Here is a 21,849-nt window from a genome sequence, read left to right on the forward strand (position 1 = left end):
AATGTGTTCTGCTATCCACCAAGGCTTAAGGTTATGAAAACCATGAGATGAACAAAAACAGAGACAGTGAAGGAAAAACGCCACACAAAGCTCATACTTACAGCTCAGTTGCATCTTTGGGAATGCCCTTTGGTAAAATGCGGAAGCCTCTGTTGCTGCATCTTACCACAGTGTCAATGCAGTTGCAGAGTTCAGGGCAGTGAGGGCCTGGCAAGCAGCTACTCTCATTGTTATCCGCTGAAAGGCAGAGAGAAAGGATAAATTCTTAAAACCAGTGGACAAGGCCCCAGCTCACCTTCCAGGACAGGCATGTGCTCCCACCCTCCCTTCCTCTTTCAGCTTTTCCCATTACACACAGGATTACCACGGTGCTGGTTGATCACCTTCATATCAACTGTCATTGTTTGTATTTGGTGGTGGTTTAACAGCCGGCTGCCCTTACTGCCATCAAGCCTTCTTATTTACCCAGGCTGGGGACTGGCACTGGTATATGCTGGTTTGCCTGCACTGATTCTTTTGCTGTCAATAAGTGGAACTTGACCTCAGGGCCTTCTGGCTCAGAGACAGGAGCGTTACCCACTGAGCAACGCTAACTCCCTGCACCCCCACCCATTTCTCCCTTATGTTAGGGAATTGGATTCTGCTGGGGCATTTTCCATATAGTCCCTACAGTGCAGAAGCAGGCCATCAGTCCATTGGGTCTGCACTGACCTTCTGAAAGAGCACTCTACCTAGGCTCACTCCCCCGTCCTATCCCCATAATCCCACCTAACTTGCCCATCTTTGGACACAAAGGGACAATTTTAGCATGTCCAATCCACCTAACCTGCACATCTTTGGACATTAATGAACAGTTTTAGCATGGCCAGTTCACCTAACCCGCACATCTTTGGATTGTGGGAGGAAATGGAGCACCCGGAGGAAACCCACATAGACATGGGGAGGATGTGCAAACCTCACATAGGCAGTCACCCAAGGCCAGCATTCCTGGAGCAGCAAGCACTGTGCCACCGTGCCTAGCAGCGGGACTGCATGCAGATCAGCTGCCCACCCTGAGAAAGTCAGCAGCAGATTTGCTGAAGGCTTCCAGAGCTGCCAGCTCTCCAATAAAGGAGCGTGGTCCCATGGGCGGCCAATTGGGAGGCCGCTTGTGTTAAAATTGCTTAGAGGGTCCCGGTGGGCGAGACCTGATATATGCTGTGACTTTGTGCTGACAGTGCCAAGAATGAGCCCGCTATTAAACGGGACTCTGCTTCATTTCAGGGCCTCAGTGAGGGACGCCCCAGCGAGGCCACCCTTCGTCCTAGTTCCTGAACTAACGAACTTCGGTCATCAGTGCAGGAAGAACTGGCACCTTTATATCTATACCCCCCCACCGCGGCCTATGGACCCCCCAAACGCCTCAAGTCACCTGTAACGGGGTCATCAAGACCTCTACACCCCAACTCATAAGGTCAGGGCTCCCCCGGGCCTGATTCCCAGGCAAAATGCCAGCCTGGCACCTTGGCACTTGGCAGCGCCCCTGTCAGGCTGTCAGTGCCTGGGCGGCACACAAGTGGCACTGTCAGGGTGCCTGGGTGACACTGCCAGCGGGCCCAGCTGGCAGTGCCAAGATGCAATATGCACATATAGGTCCCATCCATTATGGGCGTTAGATTTCGCGATGCGTGGTGTGTCGGGTAAATATTGTAAGAGGCCTCTCGCGAAATTTACCGGTTGCGTCACATCCCGAGTCAGGAGCGATGCGGCCATTCATCGCGCCCAATATTGCGCAATGTCATTTTAGGCTATAAAAATTATTAATATATTTAAAGTATATTTTCTTTTATTAGCAGGTCGTCTAGTCATACTGTGCAACAGAGTAGAAAAATGTAATCCTAAACTTGTACTGTCTCAAACAGCTGGTTCTCGCGAAACTTCAGTCAGTATTGAGTGACCTCCTTGTTAATAAGGATCCTTGTTACAATTTATTACTGGTAGGCCTTTCTCTACTAAATGTTCACCAAATCTTTGCAAGAATTACATCGCATTCATCTCATAAACAGAAGAAGCATAGCGTCCCTGGTCGGTGGGTTGCTAAAGGCATGTAACCAAGCATTACAGAACTGGAGTCTGCTGGCCTCAACTTCCAGCGCCGGGTCGGAGAATCGCCGGGGGCTGGCGTGAATCCCGCCCCCGCCGGTTGCCGAATTCTCCACCACCGGATATTCGGCGGGGGCGGGAATCGCGCCGTGCTGGTTGGCGGGCCACCCCCCGCGATTCTCCGGCCCGGATGGGCCGAAGTCCCGCCGCTAAAATGCCTGTCCCGCCAGCGTAGATTAAACCACCTACCTTACCGGCGGGACAAGGCGGCGCGGGCGGGCTCCGGGGTCCTGGGGGGGGCGCGGGGCGATCTGGCCCCGGGGGGTGCCCCCACGGTGGCCTGGCCCGCGATTGCCGCCCACCGATCCGCGGGCGGGCCTGTGCCGTGGGGGCACTCTTTGCCTTCCGCCTTCGCCACGTTCTCCACCATAGCGGAGGCGGAAGAGACTCTCTCCACTGCGCATGCGCGGGAATGCCGTCAGCGGCTGCTAACGCTCCCGCGCATGCGCCGCCCGGAGATGTCATTTCCGCGCCAGCTGGCAGGACACCAAAGGCCTTTTCCGCCAGCTGGCGGGGCTGAAATTCGTCCGGCGCGGGCCTAGCCCCTTAAGGTTGGGGCTCGGCCCCCAAAGATGCGGAGCATTCCGCACCTTTGGGGCGGCGCGATGCCCGACTGATTTGCGCCGTTTCTGGCGCCAGTCGGCGGACATCTCGCCGTTTCCGGAGAATTTCGCCCAGGTTTTCCACACGGATTAGCCATCCAGTGACTTCTTCCTAAAGGACGTGGACATGACAGGATTGGCCTTTGCTGCATTGTTCTCCACAGATAATTACACACCACACTCACTCTTCATGGAATTTACAGTACAGAAGGAGGCCATTCGGCACATCAAACCTGCACCAGCCCTTGGAAAAAGCACCCTTCCCAAGCCACACCTCCACCCTGTCCCCGTAACCCAGTCAACCCCACCCAACCGTTTTGGACACTAAGGGCAATTTAGCATGGCCAATCCACCTAACCTACACATCTTTGGACTGTGGGAGGAAACCGGAGCACCCGGAGAAAACCCACGCAGACACGGGGAGAACATGCAGACTCTGCACATACAGTGACCCAAGCCGGGAATCGAAGCTGGGACCCTGGAGCTGTGGAGCAACTGTGCTAACCACTGTGCTACCGTGCTGCCCAACTCTTGAAGTCAATGCATGAATAATGACACAGGGTATTTCTGCAATTCAGCCCCTCCCCCTTCTAGGCTCCTACCGGGGCCAGATCGCCCCGCGCCCCCCCCAGGACCCCGGAGCCCGCCCGCGCCGCCTTGTCCCGCCGGTAAGGTAGGTGGTTTAATCTACGCTGGCGGGACAGGCATTTCAGCGGCGGGACTTCGGCCCATCCGGGCCGGAGAACTGGGTTTGGGCCCATATGTGTAGGCCACCCTCCAATGTCCTTGCTACATAGGCGGGATTCTCCTGCAACTGGCTGGATGGCCCGATGCCAGCGCCAAGAGCGACGCGAACCACTCTGGCGTCAGGCCACCCGGAGGTTGCGGAATCCTCCGCACTTCCGGGGGCTAGGCGTGCGCCGGAGGGGTTGGCGCCGTGCCAACCAGCGGCGAAGGGCCGCCGTGGGCCAGTGCGCATTGCACATGCGCAGAACTGCCCGCGTGTTTCCTGCGCATGTGCAGGGGGTTTCTTCTCCGTGCCAGCCATGGCGGAGCCTTACAGAGGCCGGCGCGGAGGGAAGGAGTGCCCCCACGGCACATGCCCGCCCACAGATGGGTCGGCCCCGATCGTGGGCTAGGCCACCGTGGCCCCCCCCCCCCCCCCCCGGGGCCAGATCCCCCCCCCCTCGCACCCCCCGAGGACTCCGCTAGCCACTCTCCCAGCCAGGTCCCGTCGGGATGGACCATGTCCATTTCACGCCAGCGAGACAGGCCAAAAGGGGCCCAGAGAATTGCCGGGGGGCCGCTGCCAAAGGCCCCCGACTGGCGCTGCGTGATTCCTGCCCCCGCCCGAAAACCGGCGGCGGAGAATACGGCAGACGGCGTCGGAGCGGCGGGGCGGGATTCACGCCGCCACCCGGCAATTTTCCCGGGTGGCGCCCCATGTGTTTGCTTGTGAGTGTTGGAACACCATTCTCCCATGAATGGTACCGCAACGGAGTAAAATCCCAGCTTCACCCTGCACATGCATAGTTTTCAACTTTTGACACTCAGTAGCAATCCAAAATGGGAGCTCTGGTTGATTTTACTTTTTTTGATCCCCTCATTGGAGGGGTACCCTGGCCATTTGCTGCCCTAGTTGAAACCAGGTAGCTCAACAAAACCACAGACTGAATCTGGATTCCTTGTCTCCATGATACAATATCACAACTGGTAGAGAATTTACCAACTGCGCCCCATCAGGTCGTGTAAAGAAAAAAGGGAACAATTAAAATACATGTTTTTCCTGAAAGAACACTAATGTTATGAATGAAGAACAGTAGGCAGCACGGTGGTGCAGTGGGTTAGCCCTGCTGCCTCACGGCGCCGAGTTCCCAGGTTCGATATGGAGTTTGCATATTCTCCCCGTGTTTGCGTGGGTTTCGCCCAAAGTTGTGCAGGGTAGATGAATTGACCATGCTAAATTGCCCCTTAATTGGAAAAAAATGAATTGGGTATTCTAAATTTAAAAAAAAAATGAATGATGAACTGTTGGGAAAACCATAATAAGTTGGACGAGAAACACACCATATGGATGTGTATTGTCTATAAATCCATTATCGTTTGCAGTTGACATCCTCAAAATAGAGGTAGGACATGGAGAGAAATTTGTTCACGTGATAGATTCCTTTGCAGCAGACAGTCAACGACCATTTCCTGTGCAAAGCTGAAGGCCACTTCCTGTGCAGGGCTGAGGGTCATTTCCTGTGGCGGGCCAAGGACAACTTCCTGTGCAGAGCCAAGGGCCACTTCCTGTGCAGCATTCTTGAATTACATTAATGAAGAAAGCCATGCAGCTAGTAGCCCATGCCACTACCTTACATCAGGGAAAATTGATGCAAATCTGCATCACTATGCCAATTAATTTGCTGGAAATAGCAACCAGATTATTTTTTTATCGCAGTTTTAATGTCAAGTAAAATGTCCCAAAGCATTTTTGCGGGCATCAGAGCTGGATTTTACGTTTTTTCAGGACAACTGCCCGATGTAAAATCCTGAAGGGTGACGTCAAGTCTTGAACCCGGCGTCGATGCACCAGCTTCCCATAATGCAGTAGGCAGTCGGACCTGGAGACGGTAGCTCACTTGCCATTTTTAAAAAAATCATCAATGGGCAATTGAGCTTGTTAACAAACCAATTGACCCAATATTACGTTGCCTATGCTGTTATTTCACCACCCAGGAGAAAAAGCGCAAAGGAAAAAGGATTTACATCTTTGGAAGGAGGTGTCCTCTGTTCATCAGGCAAAGCTCCCCTTCCCCAAGATACCTCCTCTTTCTACCTCCCCACATGGCCTCCAAAGCCCTCGCCTATCCCATCCCTAAGGTGCGCCCAGACTTACCAGTGTTGGGAATCCTTAATGCTTACAGAGGCAGCAGCGCCACTGCAAAATTCTGGTACTGCTGGGACTACTAGAGCTTCCAGCCAGTCAGATTGGCAGCCAGCTCCCAAGGACAGGACTTTCTGAGGACAGGACCTTCTGTCCCTGAGGAGCGAAAGTCCCACACTCGGTTTCTTTAGAGTCATAGATGTTTACAGCATGGAAACAGGCCCTTCGGCCCAGCCTGTCCATGCCGCCCAGTTTCTATCTCTAAGCTAGTCCCACTTGCCCGTATTTGGTCCTTTCCTCTATACCCACCTTGCCCATGTAACTGTCTAACTGTTTTTCAAAAAGAAAAATTGAACCTGCCTCTACCACTGCCTCTGGCAGCCCGTTCCAGATACTCACCACCCTCTGTTTGAAAGAATTTCCCCTCTGGTCTCTTTTGTATCTCTCCACTCTCAACTTAAACCTATGCCCTCTAGTTCTAGAGTCCTCTACCTTTGGGAAAAGATGTTGACTATCTACCTTATCTATGCTCCTCATTATTTTATAGACGTCTACAAGATCACCCCTAAGCCTCCTACGCTCCAAGGAAAAAAATCCCAGCCTATCCAGCCTCTCCTTATAAAGCTGCCTACAGTGTGTTATTAATGCAGAGTGGCCTTTAAAATTTTGTAAAGGGGGTGGGGGGTGTCAAGGAGTGTGCCCTCTCCCCTCCACCTCTTGGTAAAATCCAGCTCCAAGTCTGTCAGCACCAGACACGAGGAAACCCAGCCTTTGGGCCTATTTTGATGCAAGGTCTCCAAGTGAAATTTTAAACTCTTTTATTTCAGAATTGCAACTTTATCTTCCTCCCCAAAGCAGAACAGAGAACAAATAAAGAGAGGGGGGGAGGGGGGGGGGGAGGAAGGTGGAAGTGATCAGACATATTTTAACATCTAATAAATGCTCCACAATTAAAGAAAACAAGAAATCAAAGAACAATGAATGACATTTAACCTCTCAATAATATCCAGGAAAATGTGTCAAAGGATAGAATTTAAACAAATAAGTGAATACGTAGGAGGTGAAAGTGCGGCTAAGATGCTTTTATAACATGCCTTAATCTCCACAAACAATTGGGAGATACAAATCTGGCCAGTCACAGTGCCCAGAATTGAGATGAAAGAATGCATCAGGGACACGAGCATTTTCACTGAATTTTTAAAGAAAAACATCATTTGCAATCTTTTAAGATGTAGCACAGCACAATTAGACAAAATATTATTCCTGGTGATAAAATCTGTCTATTTATCTTTTAGAGGTAATGAATTATAACTGGGCACACATGCTGATTTTATTAGAGAGCCGCGCTGTTTCTGGGAGTCGGAAGAAAATAACAGATTATTTGCCAGAGGAGTAACCTCGATAAGCTGGTATTTGAAATGGTGCAACGCCATGGAATGTTGCCGTTCCCACCATCTGCGGCAAAGAGCTGGAGAACTGCCACCAGATACTTTTACCCTTGCTTTTGTGTTGTTACTTAAGTGTATCAATGCGTATCCTTCCCATTTTATTCCTCTTGCTATCTTACTGAACATATAATTCCAACGGTAGCGGAAGTTCTTTTTACCAATTTTTCCAGGTGGTTATTCTTAATGAGTGAACCTAGGCAGGCTATTTAACTGTGAAGTCATCGCAATGAGACTAAATCCTGTTCTAATCCCGACATCCACAGCCGCACTCTTTCTCATAGGAGTGATGCCGGTGGATAACGGGAATCCTGGCTGATTTCTTTCACTCCCTCCCTAACCCAGTGATACACTGTGCTGTACCAACTACTGATTTTGCTGAGATCAATGAACTCTGAATAAACCCAACAGTCAATCTGGAGATATTTTGGTCTTGTTGGTTTGATTTTAAATCTGAAATTGAAAGCACATCTCTCAGTGATGGTCACCATCTAGTGAGCCTATCAGCAGCAAACGCAGGAGGGAAACACAGTGATTGGAGGCGTGTTTTCTGGGGAGAAAAAGAGGCTTTCTTTCAGGTGGGGACAAGAGAGAGAATGCCGCGGTGGGGTCGTCGAGAGTGCGAAGGCCCCAGAAAGGGAAGGCTGGGGAGTTGAGGCTCGGAAGTGAGATGTTGCGGTCAGAGGAGGGGGAGGGTTGGGAAGAGGCTGGCTGATGTATGGGAGTAAGAGATTATATGTGTGTGGGTGCATGAGAAAGAGAGTGAGTGTGTGCCTTACTCCCAATTTCACGTTTCTCACTCACTCTCACTACCACACGCCAACACATGCTTACCAGGCCAGCCTCATATTTTACCAATTATCTTATAGGTGCTCTCCAGTCTGCTATTGTCCACTTTGGAAAAGGTGTCAGACTGGCTCCTGGCACCCTTATGGATCCCGAGCTTCAAATTTGAGAACAGAATCAAATTGTTTAAAACTATGAAGGAACTGAAATTTGCCTACAGAAAGAGTTGAAACACAGCAAGGAGACTGAATAGCTTGGCGTTAAACCCTGTAAATTATGTACCTACTTGTTATGATCTGGTTGAAAATCCAAGCTCAAATACTGATGACTTTCCAGTATTTTATCTACCCGGTTCTTAAATTTACAGCATTAAATCCAACTTTTCTTACCGTCACAGGTGAAATCCTGAACAGCCACATCCTGAATTGGGATCTCCTTCAGGAAGAATGGCTTCTGACAGCGTGGGTTTCCACTGACAACCCTTCTCTTTCTCAGCCATCTTCCCAGCCAGGCCAGGTGACAGTTACAGTTGAAAGGATTGGCCAGGAGGTTTCTATGGAAATTGGAGAAAGTAATCATTTAAATCTTGTCAATTCTAAATGCTTCACTCTGTCAAGCTATGTGTTGCATAAAACTGGGTACTCACTCTCCAAAAACACTGAAATAACTGAACATTTTAGCAGCTTTTCACATGCTCTTCCGGCCTTTAATCCAATTACGTTACGTGCGGCACGGTGGCACACTGCTGCCTTACAGTGCCAGGGAACTGGGTTCAATTCCGGCTTTGGGTAACTGTGGGTTTGCACATTCTCCCGTGTCTGCGTGGGTTTCCTGCAGGTGCTCCAGTTTCCTCCCACAGTCCAAAGATGTACAGGTTTATATCACTTCTCGGCCTTTTGGCTAAGATGAGTGTGAGGTCAGGTGTAATGCCTCGATTTGGTATGTCTCTGGGATGTCTCTCTAGTGGGGACCATGAATTGGATTCAATTTGAATTGGCTTTTGGAGCAGGCAAGGAGCTGGATTAGGGGTTTGCCCCTGTCCACATACTGAGCTCTGGCTTTGTAACTCTGATAAAGCAATAATTAAAAAAAGATGTACAGATTTATGTGGATTTGCCATACTAAATTGCCCCTAGTGTCTAAAGGTTAGGTGGGGTTACAGGGATAGGATGGGGGAGTGGGGCTAGGTAGCATTCTCTTTCAGAAGGTCAGTACAGACCTGAAAGGTCGAATGGTCTCCTTCTGCACTGTGGGGATACGATCATATTCTATGAGATGAACCTTGTATATCTCTTTGGGCATATGCTAGCTATACGAATGCAGGATGAGTTATGAGACAATCCCAGCCTGCCACCCTCCACATTTACGACAGTATATATGACCTAGAATTACAAATTTACAGCACATAAACAGGCTATTTTGCCCAACTAGTCTAAATATGAGCATCCTCCCATTCTCATCTAACCCCATCCTTATATTCCTTTCTTCATTATGTATGTATCTAGGATCGCGCTGTTCCAGTTCCGAATCTCGCCCAAATCAATGTACCATTGGCTGGTCCGTCAAATTTTCCACTCCACCAGCGATGATTCTCATTGAAAAATCCCCACCCAGCTTCTCTTTAAATGTGCTTGAGTTCTTTGCCTTAACAATTCCATGTGGGATAAAGACATTTCTCCTGAATTCCCTATTGGATTTATCAATTACTACCTTGTATTATGACTTATAGTTCTGAACTTGCCCATGAGTGGAAAAATCGACTCTACATCTACCCTATTAAATTTTGAATGGAAAGAACTTAACTCTAAGATCAATATATAAGGACTACTAATTCTGTATTTGTGGCCTGCAGTTCATAGCCTAAGTTAAACAATCTGCATATGTGGATGGGAATGACAAATTGTAGAGGAAGCACCCTGGTGGATCTGGAATGCTAGCAAAGGTTCAACTGAGCAGGAAGTCATACATAACTGAGGCGCTGGGAATGATTAAACTGACCCAGATTTGAGCCACTGGGTGCTAATCATTAATATAAGGTTGAGATGAAAGCAGGTCTTACATAGTAGAGAGAGAATGCAGGGTATTGAATGCTCCAGGGGTGATAGTAGTGACCCGGTTATCATAGAGTGAGAGCAGCCGAACTGAGCTAAGGCCAGTGAAAGTGTCATTATTGACACAGCTGATCAGGTTGTTCCGCAGCATCCTACAACAGTGTGAAGAAAGAGAAGGGAACATTTCAGCTACCATAACCACATCAACGTCATTCAGTTTTCAAAGATTCAGAACAAACATAACTGAACAAAGAGGCCACATGGGAATTGCGAAGGATATTGCATCATTTATGTGGCTAAAGCTTTTCACATAAAGGTGCCCAAGATCGTGATGCACTTTTTCAATGATACTTTTCTAATTAGTATACAAGCGCAAGCTGTTAAATGTTGTCCACACACTGCAATGCTCTGATCCTGCTCTTTCAGCTTCAATCTTGCTTCCACAAGTAGGTATTGAGCAAATGCAAAGGCTTTTTCATATGGAGAAATACTCAAAGGAACAAAACTCCCTGGATACTGCCAAACGTCTGCAAGGGGCTGGCTTTCAAAAGCACACAGGAGCGGAACGAGCCCCACACTTTGCAGGAGGCAAGTAGTGCATAGCACATGTCGATATAGTTCCAAGTCAGGATGGTGGCTTGGAGGGGAACTTATAACTGTTAATGTTCCCAAGTATCTGCTCCCTTGTCCTTGTAGATGGTAATGGTCGTGGATTTGGAACTTTCTGTCGAAGGAGCTTTGGTGAGTTGCTGCAGTACATCTTGTAGGTGGTACACACTGCTGCCACTGTGCATCATTGGTGGAGGGAGGGAATGTTTAAGGTGGTGGATGGGGTGCCAATAAAGCAGGCTGCTTTGTCCTGGATGATGTCAAGCTTCTCGTTGTTGGAGTAGCATTGATTCAGACAGGTGGAGAGTATTCCATCACATTCCTGACTTGTACCTTGTAAATGGTGCATAGGATTTGGGGAGTCAGGAGGGGAGTTACACACTGCAGAATTCCCAGCCTCTGACCTGCTCTTGTAGCCATAGTATTGCTGTGGCTAGACCAGTTCAGTTTCTGATCAATAGTAGCCCCCAGGATGTTGATGGTGAATGCATTCACCTCCCCCCACCATACACCATACAAAACAGTCAATACAAGTTTTAATTCAAATACACTGCAGTTACAATACAAACACGGGCCAAAGAAGAATCACATTGAACTTGAAAAATTAACACTGTTTCTCTACAGATGAGTAAGAAGTCTTACAACACCAGGTTAAAGTCCAACAGATTTGTTTCGATGTCACTAGCTTTTGGAGCGCTGCTCCTTCCTCAGGTGAATGAAGAGGTATGTTCCAGAAACATATATATAGACAGATTCAAAGATGCCAGACAATGCTTGGAATACGAGCATTAGCAGATGATTAAATCTTTACAGATCCAGAGATGCTGAACCTCAGGTTAAAGAGGTGTGAATTGTGTCAAGCCAGGCCAGTTGGTAGGATTTCGCAGGCCAGATGGTGGGGGGTGAATGTAATGCAACATGAATCCCAGGTCACGGTTGAGGCCACACTCATGTGTGCGGAACTTGGCTATAAGTTTCTGCTCGACGATTCTGCGTTGTCGCGCATCCTGAAGGCCACCTTGGAGAACGCTTACCCGGAGATCAGAGGCTGAATGCCCTTGACTGCTGAAGTGTTCCCCGACTGGAAGGGAACATTCCTGCCTGGTGATTGTCGTGCGATGTCCTTTCATTCGTTGTCGCAGCGTCTGCATGGTCTCGCCAATGTACCACGCTTCGGGACATCCTTTCCTGCAGCGTATGAGGTAGACAACATTGGCCGAGTCGCACGAGTATGTACCGCGTACCTGGTGGGTGGTGTTCTCACGTGTAATGGTGGTATCCATGTCGATGATCTGGCACCTCTTGCAGAGATTGCCATGACAGGGTTGTGTGGTGTCGTGGTCACTGTTCTGAAGGCTGGGTAGTTTGCTGCAAACAATGGTTTGTTTGAGGTTGCGCGGTTGTTTGAAGGCAAGTAGTGGGGGTATGGGGATGACCTTGGCAATATGTTCATCTTCATTGATGACGTGTTGAAGGCTGTGAAGAAGATGTCGTAGTTTCTCCGCTCCGGGAAAGTACTGGACGATGAAGGGTAGTCTGTCGGTTGTGTCCCATGTTTGTCTTCTGAGGAGGTCGGTGCGGTTTTTTGCTGTGGCGCGTTGGAACTGTCGATCGATGAGTCGAGCGCCATATCCCGTTCGTACGAGGGCATCTTTCAATGTCTGTAGATGTCTGTTACTCTCCTCCTCGTCTGAGCAGATCCTGTGTATACCGAGAGCTTGTCCATAGGGGATGGCTTCTTTAATGTGTTTAGGGTGGAAGCTGGAGAAGTGGAGCATCGTGAGGTTATCCGTGGGTTTGCGGTAAAGCAAAGTGCTGAGGTGACCATCCTTGATGGAGACGAGTGTGACAAAGAATGCAACTGATTTTGGAGAGTAGTCCATCGTGAGTCTGATGGTTGGATGGAACTTATTGATGTAATCGTGTAGTCGTTTCAGTGATTCTTCGCTGTCATCGATGTATCTGGTGTATAACGTCGGTTGAAGGTCCTGTGCGGTGAGTAGGTCCTGGTCAAACTTGTGCATGAAGATGTTGGCGTATTGGGGTGCGAATTTGGTCCCCATGGCTGTTCCATGCATCTGGATGAAGAACTTGTTGTCGAAAGTGAAGACGTTGTGATCCAGAATGAAGCGGATGAGTTGAAGAATTGCGTCTGGAGATTGGCAGTTGTCGGTGTTGAGTACTGAGGCTTTTGCAGCAATGCAACACTACCAGGCAGGAATGTTCCCTTCCAGCCGGGGAACACTTCAGCAGTCAAGGGCATTCAGCCTCTGATCTCCGGGTAAGCGTTCTCCAAGGCGGCCTTCAGGACGCGCGACAACACAAAATCGTCGAGCAGAAACTTATAGCCAAGTTCCGCACACATGAGTGTGGCCTCAACCGGGACCTGGGATTCATATCGCATTACATTCATCCCCCACCATCTGGCCTGCGAAATCCTACCAACTGTCCTGGCTTGACACAATTCACACCTCTTTAACCTGGGGTTAGACGCTGGGGTTACCCCATCTCTGGATCTGTAAAGATTTAATCACCTGCTAATGCTCGCATTCCAAGCATTGTCTGGCATCTTTGACTCTGTCTATATATATGTTTCTGGAACATACCTCTTCATTCACCTGAGGAAGGAGCAGCGCTCCGAAAGCTAGTGACATCGAAACAAACCTGTTGGACTTTAACCTGGTGTTGTAAGACTTCTTACTGATCTCACCCCAGTCCAACGCCGGCATTCCACATCATCTCTACAGATGCTGGCAGCATTTTTTATTTTAGATCTCCAGCATCTGCAGTATTTTGCTTTTATGCTACCTCCTGCAACTATTCACTTGTGCTGGTTCACAAAACATTTTGGGCGCGATCCTCCGGTCACGCTGTGCCGGAAAAGCAGCGTGGCCATTGAAAGCTGGGAGACCCCGCTCCCGGGGTCTACCTGGCTCACAATGCCTCACGAGATTCAACGCAATCTCGCGAGACTTTGCAAAGTGAATTCTGCCCACAATGGGCGGGATCACTTATGCAGGTTAGAGAGAGGCAATAATGTGCAGATTCCCGAGGTACCTGAGGCTTCGCCATTCAATCCCTCCACCTTGGGGACCCCGGGCAAGCACTGTTTAGTACTGCACATACAGCGCCAAGAATGACCCTGCTATCAAATGGCATTCTTGTTTTTCGCATCGGCAAGGAACGCGCAGCCGAAGACGCACTTATCTCACTTCCATCAGTGCAGGAAGAGATTGGGGCGCCATTTTTAAATGCCACCCCCATCTCTAGTCCCCCCTCAGACTCCCTACAGTGCCCTTTGGATCTCCCAACGCCCAGCTTACCTGATAGGGGCAAGCCCTCCCGACTCCACCTCATAAGGGCAGGGCACCGCTGGCCCCGATCACTGGCACAGGAAAGCTGGCAACCTGGAACTTTGGCATTGTCAGCCTAGCGCTCTGAAAGTGCCCCTGCCAGCCAGGCAGTGCCATCTGGGCATCCTGGCAACCTGGCAGTGCCTGGGTGGTAGTGCCAAGATGGATGGGTGGCAGGGGAAGTGCTAGGGTACTACCTTGCCTAGGCCCAGCCACCTGGGAGCCTTAGATGACCTGTGAGACCCCTCAGGTGCCATTATGCCTGGTCCATGCTTGTGTGGACCAGCATTAAACCAGGAGTTCGTTCTCAGGCCTCGGGAGCACTGGGCGCTGACATATTTAAGTGAGCCTAACTGCTCACTTAAATCTGTACATATGATTTGCCAGATCGTGAGGTCTTACCAGATCTTGTTCGATCTCACGGGACGTTCCGAGCATTGCAAATCTCATAAGAAGCTTCTCATGAAATTCAATGGCCTTGTCGCGTCATCAACTCGGGCAAGACGAGGCCGTTCAATCACGCCCTTTGTGTTTGTATATGCAAATGAGTTTTAGCGTTGTCTTGGACTGTGACCTCACTGGCACAAGTTTGAGCTTATTTTGGATTCAATATTCTGCCCCAAGTGGAAACCATATCCTCACATGTGGCCAGTTTCCCTGAATACCATCACTTGCGATCCACTGGTATAAACTAATTTAGCGTGTACCAAAAATCAAAAGCAAGTAATCTGAGGAACAGCTTAAATTCAGAAATCAGTCTAACTTGCTGTTCTTGGTAAATAAAATGGATTTCTTTGACAGATGTCCTGATAGCAAGCTCCATCTAGATACCGCAGATTATCTGTGCTCTGTACTTACAACGTCTTGAGCCCGGAGAGACCAGCAAACATTCGGCTGTGGACCATTTCCAGCTCATTTCCAGTCAGCAGCAATTCCAAGACTCCAGATGCCCCATCGAATACTCCCTCCCGGATATCTCGGATCTTGTTGTTGCTCAAATTTCTAAATGAGTGATGCCGAAAAATATTTGTTGAACAAAAAACGTTGATGAGAAACAATATGTAATTTATCTTCAATTTCTCCTCTCAAAAGCGTTTTTGATGTAGTCGTCCAACATAAACAGTTTTTATGATTAGCCTTGCACAAAATTGTAAAATTAAAATGCCATGTGGAAACAGTTGATGAAAAATGGACAAATCCAAAATCCCATTTCCTCATTCTCCATATTGTTAGAATACATTGTTAATCAAGTTCTCTTTTTAATTATAATTTAATCTAGTTTATTAACATGGTGGGTGGCACTGTATTTTAACAGTGCCTGTGTGCACTGTTCTATTAGGTAGTCTGGTTTCCAATCCAATTTCTGCAGATGAAATTAAACCTTCTCTGTCTGATGACCATGGGAGGTCCATGGTGGAATGAGTTTGGGCAGTCTCTTAATGTGGTTCCCGGGGGAAGTGAGTTCATGGCACAAACCTACCCATAACTCAGCCCTAATTGGGCAGTATACCTCGGAATATGTACAAAGATAGATGGTTTAGGAAATAGAAATGTCACATTGTAGGGAATGCTCTTCAAGCATGTTACTGGGGCAAGATAAAGGGAGACTTTAACTCTGTTTAACCCCTGCTAAAGTGCTTAATGTAAACTAAGGTGCTCCATTTCTTAGTCTGTTACCACTCACATATATGCATGTGTATATACAATACAAAAATATATACACTCGCATAGATACACATGGTTACACAGATATCTGGGCAGACAGACTGACGATGGAGACATGTGGAAGCACACATAGATGTACACACACACAAATCTGTCACCGGGGAGGTAATTGCAAAAGGTACAAATACTAGTACTGAGTAACAAGGGAGAGGCAGGTACTGTCCACAGCTCAGCTGGTGTAATCATAATGTTTAGCTATTATTGCATTAGGGAATGAATCAACAGATCAAATGAGTTAAAATTCGATTAGAGAGTAAGTTTTGAAATGAGATGGCTGTTATTATACAGCCAGGAACCCATAGACTTTCCAAATTGAATCTCAGTAATAGGAAAATCCATTTATAATGTACAAAACAAGGTTGAAGAGCTCAGCGCCGTCTCTCTGTGCCCCTCCATTGAAAAAACTTGCTGTTGTTATGAGGAGTGGTACACAGTGTTATTATGAAGACTTTAATGATGATTGAGACATAATGCAGAACAACAGGGAGTGGGCTCTTCCCAAATAGCTCCCAAACTTTTCCCAACTCATACTGGGGCATTTCTAATGGGCAGTGCCCAGTCTTCAAGCTATTTGACCATGGGAAATGGATGAGAGACAAGAACCTGCAGACACTGAAGCTGGAAAAAAAAAATCTGTTAAAAAGGATTCCATGACAAAGTCAGTGCCAAATTACCTTATCCATGGCATGTTATAAGAGTACCCTTTGTATTCGGCTACGATGATACAGGCAAATAGTTAGCTTACCCGATATAGGTAGTTGCCTCTGCCAAGTGTGGACTGTGTAAGTGGTGAGGCTCTAGTACTGAGACCAGTGCCAAAAACCTGCTCATCGAAAATTATAGTGTGGCAAATTAACAGGCAAATTTGAATCTTGGCTCCAATTTGGGTTGGACTTTAACATACATTTCTCCCGCCCTCAAAAACAAGCCAACAGGCTCCCTCGATGGCTGCTTTTTGATTGCCTGTTTCATTTTTCCATGTGCAGGTCATGAAGTTGGTCAGAGAGCAGAACTTCCTCCAGCCCTCTCTCCTGCAACCAAATTTTACAAATTGCATCTGGAAAAAATAAACAGGCAACTAACTGAGTGATTAAGTACTGGAACGCCACTGTGAACTTCTCTTCATTTTCCACCGACATCAACCCAAGGGCTAATTCTGTTTCTATTTCATCGGTAATCACTGAATGTCCAATTGCACCAAAGGGACCCAATCGGCAGTGATGCAGAAAAGACAAAGATGAATAGGGAATCGAGCAGGGACTGTGGGGAGTAGGTGGGATAAACTGTGCAAACACAACATGGAGAAGGTGAGGTAATTTCGAGGCTGAGCCAGGAGAGCAAGGACAAATGAGCTCAGAACCAAATTGTGCCAGGGTAGTTGATGCAAGGCAGGATAAGAAACAGATTGAACAGTTGAAGCTCAAAATGACAAAGTGACAGCTGCAGAATTGCTACAGAAGTCATGATATCACAAAATATGAAAAGACTTTAGGAAGAAAGTCAATCATATTGTTGTTTCTATGGCCCATTAACATGTGCATAAAATAGATGAATGTGGGCCACCTAATTTATTCCCAGAGATTCACATCTCCAGGGGTAGATGAGAAGGAAACCCATGGAATTGCTGCCCTAGAATTCAGATCAAGGCTGGTATTAGAAGAAGGGGGTGGGTGGGTTGGGGGGGGGGGGGGGGGCCTTGGTCAGATGTGAGGAAAAAAATACATAAATTACAAAGTCTATAAATGAAGCAACTCATTATTTTGGTTTTGCCCTCAGTATACCCCAAGGATCAATATGCTGAGCTGTTTAATTTCTGATTCTCTCCTGTGCACCAAACATCCTATGCCATTCTGTTACCACTCACTGAGAGGGTGGTGGTTGAAGATGAATTATCTCCAATTTATTTTCTCGCTGTTATTAAATTGTTGTTCGATCAATTAATTTTTTCCTCAGAATCCTGGGAACTATTTTCGAGTGAAAGGGTGTTGCATTATGAAACCCTGCTGATTAATAGGTGGCAACAATGCAGGGCATTCAATGCTGTTTACCCAGTTGTATCCACTTTGGGGTTAAGTACTCAATGATATCCAGCATGCTGCATGATTGATGCATTCTTGTGTGTGTTGGAGAGGTCAATGCCTCCGAGGGAAAATCAATCCAAAGCTCCTGATATCCTGTTGCGCATTGTTAGTTAATTTTTATCCTCCTCCTCCAACAGTGAAAGAACCAGGTTGAAATTTACTGAGGCCGGTGCCTCGGTGTAGACACCGATTTGTGGCAACCACAGATTTGCACCAGGAAGGTTGGACGGGAGGTTTTGGGGGTGGGGACAGGCAGGGATCGAACGGTTTGGGGACCTGTGGGGGGCAGCTTTGCGAACTTAAGAGGACTTGGAGGAGAAATATGAGCTGTCCAGTGGCAATGGGTTCAGGTACTTACAGGTCTGGGATTTTGTGAGGAAGCAGGTGCTTCGTTTCCCGATTTGCTGCCCTCGGGACTACAGGATGAGGTGTTATTGAGGGAAGGAGTGGGGGAGGGCATGGTGTCTGAGATTTGCAATGAGCTAATGGACTAGGAGGGAGCCCAGATAGGGGAAGTCAAGTGCAAATGGGAGGAGGAACGGAGGGGGGGTGGGGGGGGGATGGAGGCTGGATTGTGGGAGGAGGCTTTGAGAAGGGTGAACGCATCCTCGTCATGTGCGAGTCTCAGCGTTATCCAGTTTAAGGTAGTTCATAGGGAGCATATAACAGTGGCCAGGATGAGCAGATTCTTTGAGGGGGTTTAGGACAGGTGTAGGCGGTGCGCGGGGAAGCCCACGACCCATGTTCACATGTTTTGGGCACATCCAAAACTATAGGGGTTCTGGCAGGAGTTCGTGGTGCTGAGGGTAAAGGTGACCCCGAGTCCAGAAGTGGCGATACTTGGTGTGTCGGAAGACCCGGGGGTCCAGGAGGTGAGAGAGGACGATGTTCTGGCCTTTGCCTCCCTGGTAGCCCAGAGACGGATTTTGCTGGAATGGAGGGAGTTGGAGCCACCAAAGCCGTGGGTGTGGGTGAGTGACCTGGCGGAGTTCCTAAGGTTGGGTCGAGAATCAGCCTGTTCAGTCGCATGAAGGCCAATGGCAGAAACGGGTGACCCCGAGTAGACAACATCTTTGAGTCATTGGACAGCCAAAGGTGAAATTACTATTTATGTCATTCTGCGGATGCGCAACATGTGACATCCTCAGTCACTCTGGATGTAGCAAAGAATGAACTACTTGGGTTATTTTCATAAAGATCGTTGCGCCTTTAAAGGAAATTGGTACATTGATTTAATCATCATTCTTCTTTTGAACTAATCACATTGGTTCTTTCGTTGTCAAAATTTGCATATTGAACCTGATTTGCAAAATGTTCAAATCCAGATGGCCAAATATTCACTGCATTTGTAATATCTGTTTAATATAGGCAAATATATGCATAAATATACTGAGTTTGTTTGAGTTTGTTTGGGAGTCTCTATATCAAACAAGGTTTTGATACATAAACAAACAAAAAGAGGGAGTTTAAAACAACATGGGATCTTTCAAATGTGGTTTGTTCTAAGAATCAAGGCTGGTCTGAGTACAAATAGAGGTTGACCTTCCTCTATTGTAAGGAAACATTGCTTTATATTTGTTAAATTAATAGTTGAATTCAGTCGAAAGCCAGTCTTACAAAGGGTACTTGAGCTGTTAATGATAATCCTACATTTTATTTATATGTTAATAACATGTGACAGTAGTTATGCTTTTGTCACTATTTCTTTGTAAATAAATGATGTGGGGTTGTGGGATTTGAGAGGAAAATTTCAATGGAATTATGGGAATATTTTAGTTGGTGCCTTCATGGTTCTTCTGCCAAAGGTAAGGTAGATGCGCAGGGAAAAGCACCATGGAAATTAATTCCATTAATTGCCTTATTCAGAAAACTACAGCTCCGTATGGTCGTATCAAAGCCTTTGAAGATGAGCAGTGAGCAAATTAAAACAATCAGATAATTGTGAGGCTCTCAGGTACACATCTCTGAACAGATGGAATATCTGAGCTTCCAGATCGCCGAGGAATATGGCCCCCATAGAAACTATTAGTATAGACAGTATAAACAAGCTGAGACCAAAACAGTGTCATTGAAAACATTGAAAGTTTTGGGAAATAGGATAAGTCATTGAGGAATATTCCCATCCATCTACATATTATGAACACCCTTTCCTTCAGAAAGCTTTCCATACACAGAACTTTACAATGCTCGAAATGTGCTGATTTGTACAATCAAGGTGGCACAATGTGAGACACTTTCAAGACCAAAACATACCACCAGGTGAGTTCCAGGTGACCAGATCACCTGCATGGCCACAAACGAGAGCTTGGGGAATGAGAATAAACAAAGGGGCAAATCAGAAATTCCAGATCATAATATGGAATGTGTCACAGACAGAATGTATGTGCTCTGACTGCCCGTAGTCAAATGTTTTTTATGGAAAGAAGTGTGTTCTTTCTTACCCTTAGAGTGTGTACTCCAATTAACAAGCTTTCACGAGTTTAAATTAAAATAAGTTATTTATTCGCACAAATCTATCTTGAATTGACACAATGTCACATACTCAGGCTCACACACACACACATGCACGCAAAGATTTGACAAAGATAAAAATAGTGCACAATCACAGACCACAGTTAATTCAGCCTCTGATTTCTGATTTCCGTTCTCCCGCATGGCAGCTCTAAGGTTTTATGAATGGATTCAATGTTTAAAGTTTGAGTGAGGGTTTTGTAAAGCGAATGGTTCACAGTGGGTTGTGAGGTTTCCTGCAGTCAGATATCCACGAGGTTGGTTCTCAGGTGAACATCGAAATTAGAACAGGTTAGGGCAGCATGGTGGCACAGTGGTTAGCACTGTTGCCTCATGGTGCCAAGGACCCGGATTCGATCCCAGCCACGGGTCACTGTCAACCTCACAATCCAAAGATGTGCAGGGCAGGTGGATTGGCCAAGCTAAATTGCCCGTTAATTGGATTTAAAAAAAAGACATTAGAACAGGTTAAGAAGCATTTTGGCTGCTTGATAACTTGCAGTTAGCTTCAGAGTCTAGTTCTTAGACTGGATGACCGATAGTTCTTAAAAGGCAAAGATGACACAGTCTTTCTCTGCAGCTGTTGTTTTGTTAGTATTCTTTTGCAAACTGCACAGGTCTCTTCTGGGCCTTGGGATAATAAAGGATCTCCGTTTTAATCGCATGGTCAATGGTCATTGTCCAACCAGAATGTCTTAAAGCTGAAAGGCCATTGATATACAATAGGAGATAGGTGGTGGCCTTTCACACTTAACTGGTGAATAACGCGTCTCGTCAGCTTTCCTTTCCTGGAGACAGAGAGTTTAGGAGTCCATTGATTCTACGTTTTGAGTAAACGTCCACAGATGAATTCCACAGATAACATTCATCTGGCATGTCCAGATGTGCAGACCCCCATCCATGGCTATTCAATTTGGAACTCTCAGGAAACTTTATGGTTTGTATTAAATAAGCAAAGGTCACCTACTCCTTGGCAGTCGCAAATAAAAGATAGTTCCAGAAGTTTCCATATGAGATCAGCCCATGTGTAAAGTTATGAATATGAAATGTCTTTACAGGGCATGACAATTGGTACTTTTTGCATTGTTTTACTCAAGTGGTTCATGTAAATTGTTAGGACACACAGTAACCAGGGAAAGACAGTACTCTACTCTAGTACTTTGCTGTGGAGAATGTAAGACAGATGTCAGGGGGTTGCGTTTGACAAACTCACATTTTCCGCAGGTTTGGTAGCTTCTTGAAGATACCGGTTGCTTCCAGGATGGTTACTTCATTGTCATTCAACCGCCTGAATCACAAAAGAGAGACAATTAAAGGGGTTAATGCTTTGATTTACCAGAATTGTGGAGAAACCTTCAACAGGGCGAATTTATAAATGGAATTGTAATTCAAGCATTAGTGTAGAAAGGGTCAAATAAATAACCTCGGAAGGCTGGACTTACAGGGGGTTACGTGGGTGACTTTGAAAAAATTGATAAAATCTTGCTGGCAATCTAAACAAGCTGAGTGTGGAATTCCATTCCTCAGCCTAAGGGAGTCCTGCTCTTGAGAGCTGCCAAAATATTTAGTTGGCTGGCAGCTATAGCAGTCCCAGCAGTGCCAGGACCCAGGACTGCTGAGACTGCAAACAGTCCCATAAAGAATTGTCAACAATGGATCCTGGACTCAGCGATGT

The 21,849-nt window shown here is 47.0% G+C and overlaps 1 protein-coding gene across 2 annotated transcripts in view; it reads right to left on the bottom strand.

Moving 5' to 3' along the window:
• The window catches only part of LOC140426781 (slit homolog 3 protein-like), a 925,338-nt gene that overhangs the window by 144,526 nt on the left and 758,963 nt on the right, over positions 1 to 21,849 (bottom strand). For both annotated transcript variants that reach the window (XM_072511946.1, XM_072511947.1), the window contains 5 exons: positions 21,388 to 21,462; positions 14,716 to 14,859; positions 9,904 to 10,047; positions 8,234 to 8,397; positions 102 to 237 (listed from right to left, as the gene is read on the bottom strand). In XM_072511946.1, coding sequence (XP_072368047.1) covers positions 102 to 237; positions 8,234 to 8,397; positions 9,904 to 10,047; positions 14,716 to 14,859; positions 21,388 to 21,462 — 663 coding nt within the window. The remainder of the gene's footprint in view (positions 1 to 101; positions 238 to 8,233; positions 8,398 to 9,903; positions 10,048 to 14,715; positions 14,860 to 21,387; positions 21,463 to 21,849) is intronic.

The sequence above is a fragment of the Scyliorhinus torazame genome, chromosome 7 (genome assembly GCF_047496885.1).
Source record: "Scyliorhinus torazame isolate Kashiwa2021f chromosome 7, sScyTor2.1, whole genome shotgun sequence".
Lineage (NCBI taxonomy): Eukaryota > Metazoa > Chordata > Chondrichthyes > Carcharhiniformes > Scyliorhinidae > Scyliorhinus > Scyliorhinus torazame.